The sequence below is a fragment of the Phascolarctos cinereus genome, unplaced genomic scaffold (genome assembly GCF_003287225.1).
Source record: "Phascolarctos cinereus isolate Bilbo 61053 unplaced genomic scaffold, phaCin_HiC Scaffold_7;HRSCAF=346, whole genome shotgun sequence".
NCBI lineage: Eukaryota > Metazoa > Chordata > Mammalia > Diprotodontia > Phascolarctidae > Phascolarctos > Phascolarctos cinereus.
This window is the reverse complement of record NW_027556180.1, coordinates 10,942,567-10,960,520: the sequence shown is the minus strand read 5'-3', so window position 1 is coordinate 10,960,520 and position 17,954 is coordinate 10,942,567. Positions and strand designations below refer to the sequence as shown.

Below are 17,954 nucleotides of genomic sequence, written 5' to 3'. Positions count from 1 at the left end.
GGCGGAGGTAATTTCCTCACGTGGAAGTTTTCTGTCCCCATGAGTGTTCCTGGCACAATCCTGGGGCCCAGAATACAAAGAAAGAGAATGAAATTATCCCTCCCCTCAAGCAGCTTACACTCTGTTACCTCCGGAGCCTGGTAACGTACAGGACTGGCCTACTCCTCTCTGGTTTCTAGCAGCATCTCTGAAGGGGTAGAGCTGAGCCTGGGCTTTGGGGAGCTCTCAGCCTTGTCCACGAGGCTCCAGGCCTTCCTCAGGATTCTTCCGAGGGCTCCCTGCCTCCCGACTCAGGCCTTTCCCCTTCTCCCAGCTGTTAAGCTTGCCCCAAGGATGCTTCATTCCTGCCTGTCTGCTCAGCTCCCCTGGCTCAGAACCCCCTGGAGCATAGCCCCTCCTGACCAGCCCCCTGCTTCTTCCCCTCCTGCCCTTGGATTTGGGTGCCCAAGCCTGGCATCTGCTGCTGCTCCACCCTGGTGCCCAGGCCTGCCATACACCCTAAGCCACAGTTGGGGGTGAGGGGAGGGGACAGACTAGAGGGGCAGAATTAGAAATAAAAATCAAGAAATACCCACTTTCAAAAGAGGACTCTTTGCATAAAAGACACTTTACTTTGCAAAGCCCTTTATAATGTTCTCTCTTCATATTAGCTCTGTTTGGCACTCTGAGGTTCAGGGGCTTGCCTGGAATCGCACCACTAGAAAGTGGCTGAGGCTGGATTTGAATTCAAGTCTTCCTGATAGCTCTAGGCCTAGCACTCTGGGCACTGTGGCACTGCTCAGCTGCCTCTGACTTTTCCTGGGCCATAAGCCTCATTAATCAATGTGCCTACCTTGTGCCACTCACTTTTTAGGCCTGGACAGAACCAGGGGGATCTTGATGAATAATTGCTTTTTTTCCTGAATCTCCTGAAAAGAAGGTTCCCAGCACTCCCTAGATGCTGTATCTGGTGATTCTCAGGCATTTAAAAAAGGAAAGATTTGGGTTTTTTCCCCTGTGTCTAATGCAAGGCTCCCTCCCTGCCCCCCCCTCGCCCGTTTCCTCTTGCCCAGGCCTTGTTGGGAGGGAAGCCAGCCCCTTGTACCATCACTCACTGGAGTGTCATCACCTCTCCCTCCCCAAGTGAAATGATCCCATTTCCTTTCACTTTTTCTCCCAGGGTCTATTTCTAGTCTCAGTAATTGTTCTAGTTTCTCTCCTTTGGATTCCCTCCAAATTCTCCACACTTCCCATGAAAGCCCAGGACTAGTGACCCCCTCAGGCCTTGGCCTGCAGAGGACCTCCGTGGTTTGCCTAATGCAGGAGACTTGTACTCGGTCAGTACCTATGGAATGAGTTCAGAGTAGCCTAGGTTCAAATCCTTCCTCAGTTTCCTCATCTGTAGAATGGGGTGGCAATGCTTAGATTTCTTATCTCACCAATTATTGTGAGGCTTCACTGATAATAAAGCATTTGGTGAACTTAAAAGTGCTCTATTAATGATGGTTTGATGAAGGAATGTGCTGTCAATTGTTATCAACCCACTCTTGGAAAAAACTGGACACATATTATCTCGTCTTATTACCCCCATTAATTGAGTTGCCTAACATACAGCTACCCCATTCAGACTTTTAAATTTAATCTGCATTTATTAACATTTTGTCTGTCACTTTCTTGAGTCGAGACGACCAACGAGACAATGAAGGGAGCCCCGATTTCATGCAGTTGGCAAATTTCTGAGGCTCACGTTGAAAATGTATTAGTTGGATCTCAGGAGCTGACTCCAGCACCCCCCTGGATGTGTTACATGTAATGCTTCCTGACTTATTATGGCTCCCTTGAGAATCCAGGCTTCCTCTGCAAATGGTCATTTGGCTAGGGTATTTCCAAAGATGGGGTTGCCCAAATACATTCCATTGCTGGGCATGGCTAATTGTTACAACTTCTCCAGGCTTTCCCCAGCCTGCCCTTCCCCTTTCCCCACTCCCACCTTCTTCTCCTGGAGCTGGTTTTTTTTTTTTTAAATCTAGGTGCAGAGAGGAACATTTGTAGCTATTAAATTTCATCTTGTCAGTTTGGCTGGTCATTTCAGATGACATAGTCCTTTTAGATCTGGACTCTGTCTTCAGAGGTGCTGGCTAGCTGTCCCAGGGTTTTGGCATTTGCAGACTTGTTAATAACAGTGGTATTTAAAAAACTTTATTAGAAGGGCCAGGCTCAGTCAGGAAGACTTTTGTTTAAGGGCATGTCCTGCCAGAGTGACCCTGGGCATATCACTTGATAGCCCAACATCCAGAAGACTCTTGAAGAATTTCGGTTACAGATACGTTGTCAAAATGCACTAGTAAACTGAGTTTCCTCCCGTAGGTGCTCTAGACACCAAGAAAACCACGGGCCTAGACCCCAAAATATTTCATTACAAACCTAATATGCATCAACAAAATATAAAAAATATTTAAAATTAATTAATAATAATTAATTAATTAATAATAAAATAAGGACATAAGTTGGAGGCAAGATGGTGGCACAGATGGAATATTGAATATGGAGCCAGAGAGACCCAGGTTCAAATCCCACTTCGGCCACTTTCTAGCTTTCCCCAAAGGGAGCCTAAGTAATTGCAGAGGGCAAAGAGATCTCATGTATTTGAAATAACAGGTTGGAGGAGTTTTGAAGCTCTGTTAAGGTCTGATGTCATCCACAGTTTCCCTGTCCCTCTTCATAGATTCCCAGTCAGACAGAAGGGAACTGGGAATATGCCGACCCTGCTGGAATGAGAAACAAAAAGAGATCCTAGTTCATGGACTGTCCACGTAAGGGACCTTAGTTAGGAATGCATCTGAGCTAGGAGTTCTTGACCTGGAGTCCACAGACCCCCAAGGGCTCTGTCAACAGATGAAGGCATCAGAAGATCTATGAACTCCAGTGGGGAAAAAAGTGGCATCTTTATTTTCACTGATCTTCATTTTCCTTTTATTTTATGCATTCCACATCATGATGCTAAGAAAGGCTCCATCCATAGGCTTCCACAGACCCCCAAAGGCATCTGTGATCCCCCCAAAAGGTTAAGAACTCCTGATTTCTAGACAAAGACTCAGAATCTCTGAGTCAGGAGGGATCTTCTAGTCCTACCTATATCTGACCAAGAATCCCCTGGCAAACATTCCCCCATGCATAGTCATCCAGTCTTTACTTGAAGACCTGCAGAGACAGGAACCCACCACCTCCCCCAAGGCAGTCCATTCCTTCTTGGGGTGCTCTCTTCCAAGACTTTCATTTTACAGATGGGAAAATTGAGGCCCAGAAGAGGGCAAATAATTTGCCAAAAGCCACAAAACTACATAGAACTCTGGCCTCAAACCCTGATCTCCTGGCTCTGGATTGGGGTTCTTGTCATGGGACCACATAGCCTTTGAGACCCTGCTGGGATTTGCTGGTCATGTTAGCACAGGCTAGGGATGTGTGTGTGTGTGTATGTGTGTGTGTGTGTGTGTGTGTGTGTGTGTGTGTGTGTGTGCGTGTGTGTGCCCATGCAGGCTCTGTGGGCCTCCCCTTTAGGTCAGAGCTGATAGGTCACTAGACCTGGGGCAGAGAGGCTAGGAGGAAACCTTCTCATGGCTGGATAAGAGGGTGAGAGGGAGCCTTCCATGTGCCTCAGAGGGGAGCTCAGGCTAGAAAACAAAGCGAAAGCTCGTGCCCCCAGGATGGCATGGCAGAGTGCCTCCTCTCCTCCTGAGGGCTCCAAGGTGTGAGGAGAGGAGAATCTGTTCCATTCTGCATCCTCGAGGCAGTGTAGAGAAGTAGGAAGGATGCTGGGCTGTGGGGACCTGAGAACCGGAGTTCCAGGCCTGCCTCTTCTATTGGCCCCTTGTGTGACCCTGAGCAAACACTGAGTCTCTCAGGCCCTCAGTTTCTTTTTTTGTAAAATGGGGACAATACTAGCATGTACCTCTCAGGGCTCTTGTGATAGGTATACAGTGCTATAGGAATGCTAGAAATGCATTGAGGCTCCATTTTACAAAGAAGAAAACAGATCACAGAGAGCCTGGGAATGAACCCAGATCCTCTGCCTCCAAACCCAGCATCCTTGCTTCACCCTGTGGGCCTCAGTTTCCCCATCTGTTAAGCTGTGTTAACTCTTGGTCACTTGGGCTCTTTCCTTGTGAGTCCTAGGCTGAGGTGGGTGAGAGATACTGTGAGGTCCATCTCCTCATTCCCTTCGGTCTCATTGTAGGGGATGAGTTGGAATATATCCGGCCCAACGTCTACCGGAACATCGCTCGACAGCTTAACATCTCCGTGCAGTCAGAGACCGTGGTGACCGATGCTTTCCTGGCCGTGGCCACTCAGATCTTCGCAGCAGGTAGATGGGGGACGGAGCGGGGATGGACTGAACTTCCTCCCGCTGGGATCGGCACGGGGTGGGGCTCGGGCTGTGGAAGGCTGGCAGGGTGCTCGGCACTAATGATTTTCACGTGGCCGAGCGCATTCCTTGAGGGTTACATATCTTAGGTGGGGTAATGACCTGTCATCCCAGGGAGGAGGCCGTCCTCATCAATCACTGGTCACCTCTGCTGCTCTTGCAGACAAGCCCCAAGCAGTCTCATCAGGACTGGGAGCCTCTCATAAGCAGATGAATGAATGCATGGATGAATGAATGAGCGAACGTAGGAAGTAAATGACCGAACAAACATTTATCAAGTGCTTATGTTAATTAAGTATGCTAATTAATAATTAGCACTATGCTAAACCCTGGCGATACAAATACAAAATCGAGAGAGCCCTAGCCCACAAGAAGCTTCCGTTTTAACAGAGGGAGACAACTCATGTTGGCGTGTGGGAGCCACAGGGCTGCTTTTTGATTCACTCTTTCCAGAAACAACAGTGATATTGATTAGATTAGAGAACTGTTGTGATTTAGTGGACAGTGTTCTGGACCTGGGAGACAGGAAGACCTGGGTTCGAATCCCTCCTCAGGCTTTTACTAGCTGGGAGAGTTACTTACTGTCTCCTAGGTATGGCTTCCTCATCTTTAACGCGAGAGCGTTAGACTAGAAGAGGGTCTAAGGTCCCTTCTGACTCTGGATTTCTCATCACAATATGATCTCGATATGATAATCACGATACGCTCCTAAGATTCGGTGGGGAGGGGAGGGATCAGACTTAGCGGCCGGGGTGGGGCCTCGCCTTGTGAAGGGCGGATGGCCAGGCACAAGGTTGGCTGCGATTTGGGGCTGTGCTGGAGCTGCTACCAGCGCAGGAGATTGGATTGCTTCGTCTCCAAAGAGAGAGGTCACCTAGACTTAAGAAACTCGTGGAGAAAATGTTAGTAATGCGTATTAAACTTTAAAGTGTGCCGGTTATTATACATTTACCGGCACCCCCCTAGATTGGAAGCGTGGTTTCATCTGGTAGAGGGCAGATATGGCAGCCCAGGAGGATGGTGTAGTCCCAAGTTAGGAGTTCTACAGCTGGGGCTTAATTTTGGGGAGGGAGTGGTCCTGGCGCCACAAATTCTGGAAATCTGGGAAAGAAGGTGCTGTTACGTGGGGAGAAATGCGGTGGCTGCTGCACGGTAGATGGCAAGGTGACACGAGTGGACGACTCAGGACATGGAGAGGCTGTGGTTGGAGGGGGAGCCTCAGCCAAAAACACTCGGGTTCCAGTCCTGCCTTCGACGCAGCCTAGCTCTCCTGGGCCCATCCAGCCTTGGTGTGGCCCAGACCCGCAGGCTCCCTAGCTGAGGAACCCAGAAGAGATGTTAGGAATCCTTCAGGATTGCTTTGCAGCCTTCATTTGCTTCCCAGAGGCATTTAAAAACACCCCAGCAGCTGAGAAACAGCTTGGTTGGCCCAGATGGAAACCCACAGCCTCATATTCCCTCCAGACAGATTCTCAGTTCTGTTGTTTTCTGAGGAGGGCCTGAGCCAGCAGGGGCTGGTGTCTGGAATGAGAATGATGGGACTCTGGAGCAGTGCTTGGCTAATCCGCCTCTCTCTTGGGTGGGGCCGGGAACCCTCTGCTCATCCTCCGGGAATGTATGTGGGGCTCCTTACCAGGAGTAGTGCCCAGGCCTCAAGCTGTCTGAGGTCCGGGGGCGAGCTGAGTCATCCTCAGGGCTTCCTCCACTCTGACTGAGGTCACCAGGCCTTGAAGGACTGGTGGTGGGTGTAACAGCGGCTGTCAATACTCCTCTAACAATGTCTTTCATTTTCCATGTAAGGAAAGGGGGTAATTGTGAAATTCATGGAAAGTTTCCACATGTTTGAGCAGAAATATGCAATTGTATTGCAAATTTTCCTTTTCTTATTGTAACATGCCTGGCCAGTGGGAGACATACACACTTGAATGTTAAAACATTAACTGAATACTAGAGAGAGAGAGGGAGAGAGAGAGAGAGAGAGAGAGAGAGAGAGAGAGAGAGAGAGAGAGAGAGAGAGAGAGAAAGTTCAAATTCTGGACTTTCCTGGCAAAGCTGTGCACAAGAGCCTGAGAAATGCCTGGCTGGACATTTTTTTTTAATTTCAAGATACCTATTTTATTGTGATTTAGAAGCAGCTAGATGGCTCAGTGGGCCTAGAGTCAGGAGGAGCTGAGTTCAAATCCAGCCTCAGACACTTACTAGCTATGTGACCCTGGACAAGTCATTTAACCTCTGTTTGCCTCAGTTTCTGCAGCTGTAACATGGGGATAATAATAGCAGTTACCCTGAAGGGTTAATCTGAAGATCAAGATAATATTTGTGAATCACTTAGCACAGTGCCTGGCACATAGGAGGCACTTACTAAATGCTTACTTTTCCCTTCCTCCGCTGCCATTGATACAGGTTATTTAAGTATTTAGAAATGCTAAGTATTTAAAAATATGAGCAAGAGGATAGGGAGAGAGATTGGACAGGCAATTTCATTGAATTTGAAACTCCCAGGTGGGGAAATTTCTCTACCAATATGAATCAACACCTTCTCTGCAATTTAGAACCTTAGAGTTGTTTCAATTTGCATTTCTCTAATTATGGATAATTTAGAGCATTTTTTCATATGGCTATTGATAGCTGATTTCTTCTTCTGAAAACTGTCCATCCATATCCTTTGAACATTTATCAGTTGGGGAATGGTTCTTATTCTTGGAAATTTGATTTTTTTATGTTTGATTTTGAAATGAGACCTTTATCAGAGAAACTGATGGCAAAGATTTTCCCCTAGCTTCCTTCTTTTCTTTTAATTGTAGCTGTGATTGTTTTGTTTGTACAAAATCTTTTTAATTTTATGTAATCAGAATTATTCATTTCAGTTTTTATAAACCTCTCTGTCTCTTGTTTGGTCATGAACGTTTTCCTCATCCTTATTACCTGACAGATATTTTTTTCTGTTCTCCACTAATTTACTCATATCATCCTTTCTGTCTAAAATCATGTACTGATTTTGAGCTTGTCTTGGTAGATGGTATGAAATACTGCTCTATGCCTAGTTTCTGTCAGACTGCTTTCCCGTTTTTCCACCAGTTTTTGTCCAGGAATGAGTTCTTGTCCTACTAGCTTTGATCTTTGGGTTTATGAAACACTAGTTCACCGTATTCTTCTGCATATTGTGTTTACTTCTACGTATCAAGTACCTAATCTGTTCCCTTGATCAACCACCCTCTCTACTTTTTATCCAATCCAACCAGAGTGTTTTAATGATTAAAGCTTTTTAATATAGTTTGAAATCTGGTACTGCTGGTTCACGTTCCTTCTCTCTCTCTCTCTCTCTCTCTCTTTTTTCATTTACTTCCTCATATTCTTGACCTTTTGTTGCTCCAAATTATTTTTTTCTAGCTCTACCAAGTAATTATTTAGTAGTGATTATTTAGTAGTATGAAGCTCAATAAATAAATTAATTTAGTTAATATTGTCATTTTTATTATATTGATTTGGCCTCCCCATAAGCAATTAGTATTTCTCCAATTATTTAGATCAGTGATTTGTAATTGTAACTTATATAGTTCCTGTGTATGTCTTGGCAGGTAGACTCCCAAGTATTTCTTACTGTCTGTAGTTATTTGAAATGGAATTTCTCTTTCTGTCTCTTTCTGCTGGGTTTTGTGGGTAACATATAGAAATGCTTCTCCCTTCCACCCTCTCCCAATGCATCCTTCTCCACCCTTCCATTATTCTTTTGAGATTATCTAAACAGAACAGAATCGCATCCAAGCTCTTTGCCTAATCAGACTCCCTCTGAGATCCCTGGTGATGATAAAGTTTTCAGGGATTACATGTTTCATACTCCCATATAGAAATGTAAACAGTTTAAACTTAGTCTCTTACAATTTTTTCACTCATAGCTACCTTTTTGTACTTTTCTTGAGTACTGTGTTTGAATGTCAGATTTTCTACTCAGCTCTGGTCTTTTTATCAGGAATGCTTGAAAGTCCTCTCACTGGCATAGAGGATTCTCAGGTGAGGAAACTCCCTCTATCGATGCAAATGTTTTTCTCCTTGTAGAGCTGTACTTACTTTTGTTGGGTAAGTTATTCTTGGTTGTAATCCTAGATCCTTTGCCTTATGGAATATCATATTCCAAGCCCTCTGTTCAACTGTAACTGAAAAGTCTTGTTTGATCCTGACTGGCTCCTTGGTACTTCAATTTTTTTCTTTCTGGATGCTTGGGGTATTTTCTCCTTACCTGGGAGTTTTCAGTTTGAGGTTTCCTTCAGGAAGTCGATTCTTTTAATTTGTACTTTGCCCTCTGGTTTTAAGAGATTTGAGCAATTTACCTTTATAATTTCTTGAACTAAGATGTTTAAACTTTTTTTTTAATCATAGCTTTCCAGCAGTCCAATTATTCTTAAATTATCCTTTCTTGATGTATTTTCCAGGTCAGTTATTTTTCCTATGTGATATTTCACATTTTTTCAATTTTTTTTCTTTAGTCTTTTGACTTAACTTATTGTTTTTTGATGTTTCATGGAATAATTTGTTTCCACTTGGTCAATTCTGATTTTTAAGGAGCTATTTTCTTTTTTTCTTTTCTTTTTTTTTTCTTTTGGTGAGGCAATCAGGGTTAAGTGACTTGCCCAGAGTCACACAGCTAGTAAGTGTCAAGTGTTTGGTCTGAGGCCAGATTTGAACTCAGGTCCTCCTGACTCCAAGGCCAGAGCTCTATCCACTGCACCACCTAGCTGACCCAGGAGCTGTTTTCTTCTGTAAGCTTTTGTACCTCATTTGCCAAGCTGTTAATACTTGTTGGCGTAGCTTCTAGGAATTCTTGTTGGGCTTGTGTCCAATCTGTACTTTTCTTTGAGTCTTTGCTTATAGATGTTTTAAAGTCATTATCTTCTTTTGTGTTTGTATCTTGAGCTTCCCTGTTGCCACAGTAGCTCTTTATGGTTGGGTTCTTTTTTTGTTTATTCACTCTTCCAGCCTATTTCTTGACTTTGGACTTTATGTTAGTGTTGGGCTCTGCTCACCTCTTGGGGTTCGGGGTGGTGGGATATCTGACCTGTGCCTCTGTCCTTCCATGTCTCCTTCTGCTGTTTTCACAACTCAGTCTGGAAGGCTGCTAGTTTTTGGTGCTTCCAAAATCGTGTGATCTAGGGAGAGGTCAGTTCACTACCCTCTTGGTCTGAGCTCTGCACGGTGGGTCTGTTGGCTTGTGCATAGTGGAGTTCTGCAGGTTCAGAGAGACAGAACTGATGGCTCTTCTTTGGTCTTGGGGTTAGCATCCTGCCTGGTTATTCCACTGCAGGTACACGTGCAGAGCTCAAGGGGAGATCTGAGCTTAGTCTCCACTCCTGGGCTCAGAGCCATACAGTTAGGTGTCTGGATGCTGTTCTGTGCTCAGTCCTCAGCTGGTCCTGAGCCTGCAACCACTCCGCTCTACCCTGGATCATGGGTGACAGAGTTGCCAGGTGGCATCCCTTCTTTCTCCCAGCTCTAGTTCAGGAGTCTCTTGGATTCCCCCTTTCCATTCCTGGGTTTTTGGAAAGCTCCCCATTGCTGCTGCATGCTCCTGGCTTGTCCCACCCCCCAGTATCCACAGACCTCTCTGTCTCTCTTCCTAAGCTTCCTTGGGCTGGAACAATGACTCTATCAGCCTCAGTTTCCTCATATGTCAAACAGAGACAATAATGCCTACTGCAGATGCCCTTTTCCTGGGGGTTGTTAGTTAGCTAAGCCATCATTTATATAGCACTTTAGGGTCTTCAAAGCACTTTACAAATATTCCATTTTACCCTCACAACAACCTTGGGGGTAGGGTAGTATTATTACACCCATTTTACAGATAAGGAAACTGAGGTTGAAAAAAATCAAGTGACTTGTCCAGGGCCACATAACTGGTCTGAGGCAGGATTCAAATTCAGGTCTTCCTGACTCTATTTCCAGTGCTCTAACTTCTGCTTCTAGTTGTTATGAGATCATGGGTGTTGTCTGCTTTGCAAGCTCATAAGTATTATATAAATAATAGTAATTATTATTGTTGTATTTCCAGTTTCTTGCTGTTACAAATAGTACTGCTAGTAGTCTTTTTGTACAGGTAGGGGTTTGTTTTTCTTGATTTTTAAAAAAGCAGGTTTTAGTGATGCCTTAGATTTTTATATCACTGTATTTTCTGGACATCATTCATTCTGCTCTACCTTGCACTCCTCAAATTGTCAAAACAAACTAAAGCAAAAATTAAAAACATATGCCAACCAATAGAGTGACCATGGCTGATGGTGGAGGTGACCTACAAGCAGACATTTCTCCTCCCCTCTCCTGCCAATCAATAGCCTCCTTGGAACATAGACCAAGAAGGGTGATCATGGGGTGAAGGATGCATATGCTTCTGCCTTTTGGCTGTAAAATGACATTCTTGTTTTCCAGAGCTGTCAGGCTCATTGATAACTCTCCTAGCTGGGTAACAGTGGCGTCTGTGTGCCCATCCTTGCTTTACCCCAGGAGGAAGTGGAGAGGACCCAGTATGGGTCTCCAGGTGTGGCTTGGGAAACTGGCTATATTTCTGTGCATAGAGAAGTACACAAGTAAGGCACCTCCTAGCCCGGGTACCAGCTCTCTCTGCCCTTGACCCAGTGATGTTGGGGAGGGGGGGGCCGCGCGACAGAAACCTGCGTTCGGGTGTTTCCTGGACATTGTATTTCACAAGTTTGTTCGGTGGCCCCAAGGTCAAGGTAGCAGGATTGATTCAGGTCTGCTGGGCTCCCTGGCCCCCCGATGACCTCTAACCCAGACCAGCTTCTCGTCCAGTTTGTGCTGATTGAGCAAGAGAGGGTGGATGAATCCGGGTGGGAGGAGAACAGAATAAGCATTTCTAGTGACCACTGAGGGCCAGGCGCCGTGCTGAGCACTATAAATATTATCTCTATAATCTTCACAAAAGTTCTGCAGGGTAGGAGCTGCTATTATTATCATTTCCATTTTACATTTGAGGGAACTGTGGCCAACATAAGTTAAGTGACTTGCCCGGAGCCACTCAGATAGGAAGTGTCTGAGGCCAGACCTGGCTCCAGGTCCAGTGATCTGTCCCCCGCACCAGCCAGCGCCTCAGTTCGGATCCTCACTGCTGTTGGGGAGGATGGGTAAAGAAATAGCTCAGAACTGTGAGAATCAGTGCGTCATCATCCCAAAGGGCCTCCCCAAGGACCCCGGTGGGCCTCTTGGCTCTACACTGCTTTCTTTTACCATCTCCCCATCCCCTCAAATTCTGATGCTGGTGTGAGTGCCAGGTGATGGGGCAATGCCTCCTTCTCTTTGCCGAGATAACTTCCTCCAGCACTTTAAGGAAAGTGCTTAAAAAAACCAGCTTCAGCTAAAATGGAGAGGAGATCTGGACGGACTTCTGGACTGACATTCCCAACTCCCCTTCACATTGGCGAGCCAGGCTCCCATAAGGCAGCTGATGACTGTGACTCAGGGAGGACCTATTCAGAAAGGATGGGAGGGCTCAGCTTTGGGGAGGATGGAAAGGCTAGGTGGTGCTAGGGTACAGCAGTCGGGCCTGGGGGCAGCACAGCAGGAGGAGTCTGGGGGGGCAGCTCAGCAGGGGGGAGCTGGGGCCGGTGCCCCACAGCAGGAAGAGGTCTGGGGGGGCCTTGGGAGACAAGGGCCAATGACTGTGGGGAAGGGTTTAGTGGAAAGAGCTCTGACCACAGAATCAGGAATCCCAACTAGAATAACAGCTGATGTTTACAGAGCACTTTAGAGGTTCAGTGGGCTTTACTTATCCCACTAGATTCTTTCTGAACCTCAGTTTCTCAATATGTAAAATGAACACTGTACCTGGAGATATGAAGAAAGGCAAAAAACAGAAACAAACAAACAAAATATCCACCTCTCATCTCTTGGGTCCTGAGGGCAGAAGAAACCTAGAGCACCCTTTCCCCTTCAGTTCAGACATTATGTACATTTTAGCTGAGAAAGCCAAGGCAATACTACCACAGACAGCAGAAAGAAGAAGGTGGCAAGGAGGAAGCCACCTGTGTGACTGGGCTCAGATTTTTTTTCTGGACCCCTCTTCCTTCATCCTGCTGACCGTGTGCTTGAAGTTGCACCCCCTTTTCATCCTTTGGACTCTGAGCTGCAGACCCCAAGCACTGACCTCTTGGTCCTGCTCCGTCCTGCAGGCTGCTCTCACCTCTGCCGATGCTGTCTGCTGGCTCCAGCCGGCTTTGTAACTTTGTGAGGTCAGTGGAAGATCATCAAATTATGCTCGGCCTGGCCAGCTGCATCTAGCCAGCCAGGGAGGGGATCCCAAATACAGATACTGAATTTGGTAGGAAAGAGCCCTGGAACCACAAGAGACTTTCCAGTGATTTCAGGCAGCAATTTATTCTGAAAATATCAGGTAAATGGAAGTGAATGGAGCCCACGTCCAGAAAAAGGTCAGCAGCAATCCTTGTTGGTGTGAGCTAAAATGAGAGGACTCTCATAATTCACCATCCGCCTAAGAAATGCTGTCACTGCCAGGGAGTGAATGGGAATGGACTTGGAGAAGAATCCCCCTCCCCCTGAAGATGTAAGGTGTGGGCAGGGGCTTACCCCCACCACTACAGTGTGAGTGGGGAATTTGGGGTCCTTTTGTCTGGGGGGCTGGAGAGAGCCTGCCTGCTAAGATTAAACTAGCTAACCTCTGAGGTCCCTTCCAACGCCAAGATTCTGCAAAGAATAAAAGATATTCATTAAATGGAGAGATTTCTATCAAAGGAGAAATAGAATATCTTCTCCCAAAGAGTCCAGATTCAAAAGATGCACATCGGGTGTTCTTTGAAAAGGCTTTCCGTTTTCCATGACCGCTGCGCTCTCCTCATTTTCCCCCTTCCTGAGTGACCCTGTCCAGCAGAACCTGCTGATGAGCCAGCGCTCTGGGAATTTCTTTCCCTTTGGATCCTTTGGAAGCTGAGCACCTGGACAGGTGAAGAGCTCTAGGTCTCCTCCAACCTGGACCCACTCAATTTTGCCTCCTCTTGTACCGCGCTCCTCTGGACTAAGGCACTGAAAGTGTCCTTCTGTATTTAGCGCTGAGTCTTGGGCGACCTGCTACATTCTATGTCTTTCCATCTGGAGAACAGCTCACAGACTATCAGAGCTGGAAGGGAAGTCAGGACCATACTGTCCGTGGGGCTTTCTTGGCAAGGATACTGGGGTGGTTTGTCATTTCCTCCTCCAGAGCCTACTTCTCACCTGAGCAGAAATCCCTCCATACCATCCCTGACAAGTGGTTATCCAGCTTTCGCTTTGAAGACCTCTAGTGACGGGGAGCTCTTTACCTTTCCAGGCAGCACATTCCGTTGTCTTACGGTTCTATAAGCGTTAGCCGCTTTTCCTTACACTAAGCCTGGGTGGTCCCCGTTGCAAATTCCTTGTTCCTCCTTCCGCCATCGGGGCTAAGCAGAAAATATCCAATCCCTCTTCCCCAGGACATGTCTTCTCCAGGGTAAACATTCACGAACTGTGTCCCTTTGCAGATTCTCAGAGGGAGGATCACCATGACCTGTTATTTTTAAAGCTGAAATCCAAACGGTATTGCAGCTTTTAACTCTAAGGGCCAAACAGGGCGGTGGCTCCCCTCTGCAATCCCAGCCCCAGGGGAGACTGAGTCTTAGGAGTCCTGAGCTCCAGTGGGCGTCTGCACTGAGATCAGCATTAATGGCAGGAGACCCGGGGAGTGGGAGGCTACCTGGAGTGAACAGCCCAGGTCAGAAAACGACCGGGTCAGAACTCTTGTGCTGATCGGTATAAGGATTGGACAGTGAATAGTCCCTGAATTCCACCCTGAGCCGGATGGGGAGACCTAGCCTTAAAAATAGACAGCAGGCAGATGGACAGACAGGGAGAACTGGTTCCAGCATTTTCACAAAGCTGCTTGGAAGTCAATGTGGTCCACAGTGTGGAATAAGACTAGCCAGGCCTCCTCAAGCTACCAAGTCACTTGGTCCCCCCTGGGTCTCAGTCTCCTCATCTGTTAAATGAGGGGATTGGATTAGACAGACGTGCCTTCTGGCCCCAGACCTAAGATCTCAGGAGATGACCCACATGACCTTCGTGTGACTTCCTGGCTGTGAGCCTCAGTTTCCCTCTCTGTAAAAGGAGGGGGCTGGACTAGGGCCTCTGGAGTCACTTCCAGCTCCTGCACTCCTCTCTGGCCCCTTTTGGGAAAGGAGAGGGGTCATCCTAAAATCCACCAAAAGGGACCACGTTTCGTTCCCTCTGCCTTGGGCTGCTCAGGGTTCTCTCCTCCCCCTTCTCAGCCTACTTGAAATTGGGCCGGGGTTGGGCCAGCGGAACAAGTTTGGTTCTCATCATGTTCCTCTAGCCTTTGTTTCTTTCATTGCTCCCACATCTCCTGAGGCAGCAGTAGCTGTTGTTAACTCAATCATTTTTAGTCATGTCTGACTCTTTGTGACCCCATTTGGGGTTTTCTTGGCAAAGATACTGGGGTGCTTTGCCATTTACTTCTCCGGCTCATTTTACAGATGAGGAAACTGAGGCCGACAGGGTGAAGTGACTTGCCCAGGGTCACCCAGATAAGTGTCTGGGGTCAGATTTGAACTCAGGGAGAGAGGCATCTTCCCGACTCTGGCCCGGGGCTCCAACCTCTGTGAAGCAGAGACAGCTTCTGTCTCACTTGCTAATTCTTCCTCCTCAGAAAGGAGTCAGATATTCCTCTTTGTGTGAGAGGTTACTTGGGTTTCTACCTCCTCCAGAGCTGGTTTATTTAAACCGTTCTCTCTAAACAGAGACTCCTAGACCTACAGCTTGAAGGGAGATCAGAGGACATCCGGAACACCTGCCCCCCATTTTACGAATGAGGAAATCAAGGCCCAGGGAAGTAAAATTACCTGCCCAAGATCCTATTGGTCGAACGGGGCAAAGGTGGGTTTTGAACCCTGGGCCTCTGACTCTCCTACAGAGAGAGTTCCTTCTGCTGCCTCCAGACGTTATTTTAAGTGACGTTTCAGCCCCCACGTGCTGGCTGAAGCTCCTTGGGAGGTAAATTGAGGGTCCCAGCCTGGTTATGAAGTTTTTGTTTTGTTTTTGTTTTTTGCTAGGCAATGGAATTGAGTGACTTGCCCAGGGTCACACAGCTAGTAAGTGTCAAGTGTCTGAAGCCCCATTTGAACTCAGGTCCTCCTGACTCCAGGGCCAGTCCACCTAGCTGCCCCTGGTTACTAAGTTAATGGGACTTCTTAGCTAGACTGTGCATCATTAGTAACACCTCTTCCCTAACAGCAGTCCAGATTTTTATACATTAGGATCAGAGAAGCACAGACTGCGAGCTGCAGGGAATTCCAGGGGTCAGCCTCATTTTACGGAGGAGGAAGTAAGACACGGCGAAGTTCAATGACTTACCCAGGGTCACACCAGCAAGCTAAGCTTTACAAAAGGAATGTTGTTTTTGTCCCCATTTTGCAGATGAGGAAACTAAGACTGAGATGAAGTGACAGCCCCTTTGGCCTCAGCCAGAGACTCAGTCGCCCCATTTGTCCAATGAGGGTATGGGACTTTGTCTTGGGAGGATGTTGAGCACAACCTGGCCCATCACTTGTTGGGTAGAAGGATCAGATGAGCTGACAGACATAAAGTGCTCTGTTTGTCACCTTGAAGCATTATGTAAATGCCCTTAATGTTAGTATTAGCATGGATTCTTATTCAGGCATGGCATGGACTAGATGTTTTCAAAGGTCTGTGTCTTCAGGCTCTGAAACTTATGATTTCTCAGAATGGCCACTGTTCATTTATTTGTCATTGTTAATCAACATTTATTATTGTTGTTAACAATATTAATAATTATTCATCAACACGTATTTACTGAGCGCCTACCACGTTCTAGGCGCTGACTGACGGTCCTGCCTCAGCCGTGCTGGCTGCGATCCAAAGTGGGCATGGCCCCGGGCAGGACAGGCCCGGTCCTCGCCTCCCAGGAGGCCCCTTTGATCTCCACCAATGCACTGTTCCCAAAGGGGGCAGGAGAAGGGTGCCTGCGTGATGGGGTGGGTAAACAGAAGAGCTCTGTCTCCAGGGCTGTCATACCATCACCTTTTATGAGAAGAATGTTTACTTTCAAAGGGAAGTTAATCTCTTTAACTGTGGCTCTCTGAGCCCTGGGTGGCTCCTTGCCTTGGCATCAGCCAGGGAGGTAAGAGAGCCTGGGGCAGAGGACTGCTTTGGGAGCCAAGCAATCCTACCGACATGGAGGTGAGAGCGGGGCTTGGCCAGCGGTGGCCTCCCCTCAGCTCAGCCTCTGCGTGGGGCCTGGCAGCCTAGAACACCCCTGATGTTGGGAGCTGCCTGCCAGAGGCAAAGGGGGTCTGGCCTGGGCATTCCTGGAGCTTCTTGGGGAGCCTGGCTTGAGGGGAAATGGGATGTACGGGACAGAGAGCTGTCCTGGGAGCAAGGACACTTGGGCTCTCGCCTCCCTTCCTGAGCTGTACAATGAGGGTCATTTACTACGTCAGGGCTTCTTAAACCTTTGTGGGTTCTGGACCCTTGGGCAGTCAGTCTACTGAAGCCCATGGACCCTCCTCAAACGCGTGTGTTAAATGCATGAAATAAAATATCTCAGTGTAGAAAGGAAACCAATCTTATTGAAATAAAGATGTGGTTTTTTCCACATCTGAGTTCCTGGATCCCCTGAAAACTATCCTCAGCCCCAGTGAGGGTCTTTGTGCCCCAGACACCTCCTTTTCTGAAATTCAGAGGATCCCAATGATGGGCTGAGTGGGACATCTACTCCGACTCATTTTATAGGTCAGTCATGCACAGTGTGAAGAGGAGCAGGGGTTCACAGTGGGTTAGCAGCCAGAGGGCAACATTTCCCTGGGCCAATAAAGAAAGAATAGACATGGGAAATCCCTTTGCCTCTGACTTCCCAGCTTGTGTGATAGGACCCCTGGGGGCTGTGGAGGGTCCTGTCCATCATCATCCTGAGCAGTGAGGGACAGTAGATAGAACACTGGGCTTGGAGTCAGGAAGACCTGGGTTCGAATCATACTTCAGATAATGGCCCCAACAAGTCACTCAATTATTCAGCGCTAAGTACTTCCTAGGGCAGCTAGGTGACAGTGAATAAACAGTCCTTACCTTCAAGGCGCTTACTGACTACTCCTGGCTTCAGTTTCTTCATCTGCAAGAGGAGGCGATTGGGCTCCCTAACCTCCATCTCACTCTGAATCTCTGCTCCTGTGATTCTATGAACCAGAATGAAGACCCAGCCCCTGACTTCTCCTGGCTCAACACCTCCCAGTTGCTTTATTTAGGCTTCATGTGGCGTAATCTCCATCCACCTCTCCTGCCCTCAAAGTGCTCTAGTGTGTCAAGGTCCTCCCCAGAATTAACACAAAAGGTCTGACCCGGGCAGAGGGACTGTCATTTCCCTCATTCTAGACACTAGGCCTCTTAATGGAGCCAACATTCTGTTAGCCCTTTTATCTCCCAAATCATATTGTCTACTGGAAAAGATCTGGGGGTGGTAGTGGACCTCATGAGCTATGGTCTAACTGCA

At 47.3% G+C, this 17,954-nt stretch overlaps 1 protein-coding gene across 1 annotated transcript in view; it reads left to right on the top strand.

The window, feature by feature from the left end:
- The window catches only part of BOK (BCL2 family apoptosis regulator BOK), a 32,118-nt gene that overhangs the window by 2,442 nt on the left and 11,722 nt on the right, over nucleotides 1–17,954 (top strand). The window contains exon 3 of the mRNA XM_020989012.2: nucleotides 4,214–4,342. Within this exon, the coding sequence (XP_020844671.1) occupies nucleotides 4,214–4,342 (129 nt within the window). The remainder of the gene's footprint in view (nucleotides 1–4,213; nucleotides 4,343–17,954) is intronic.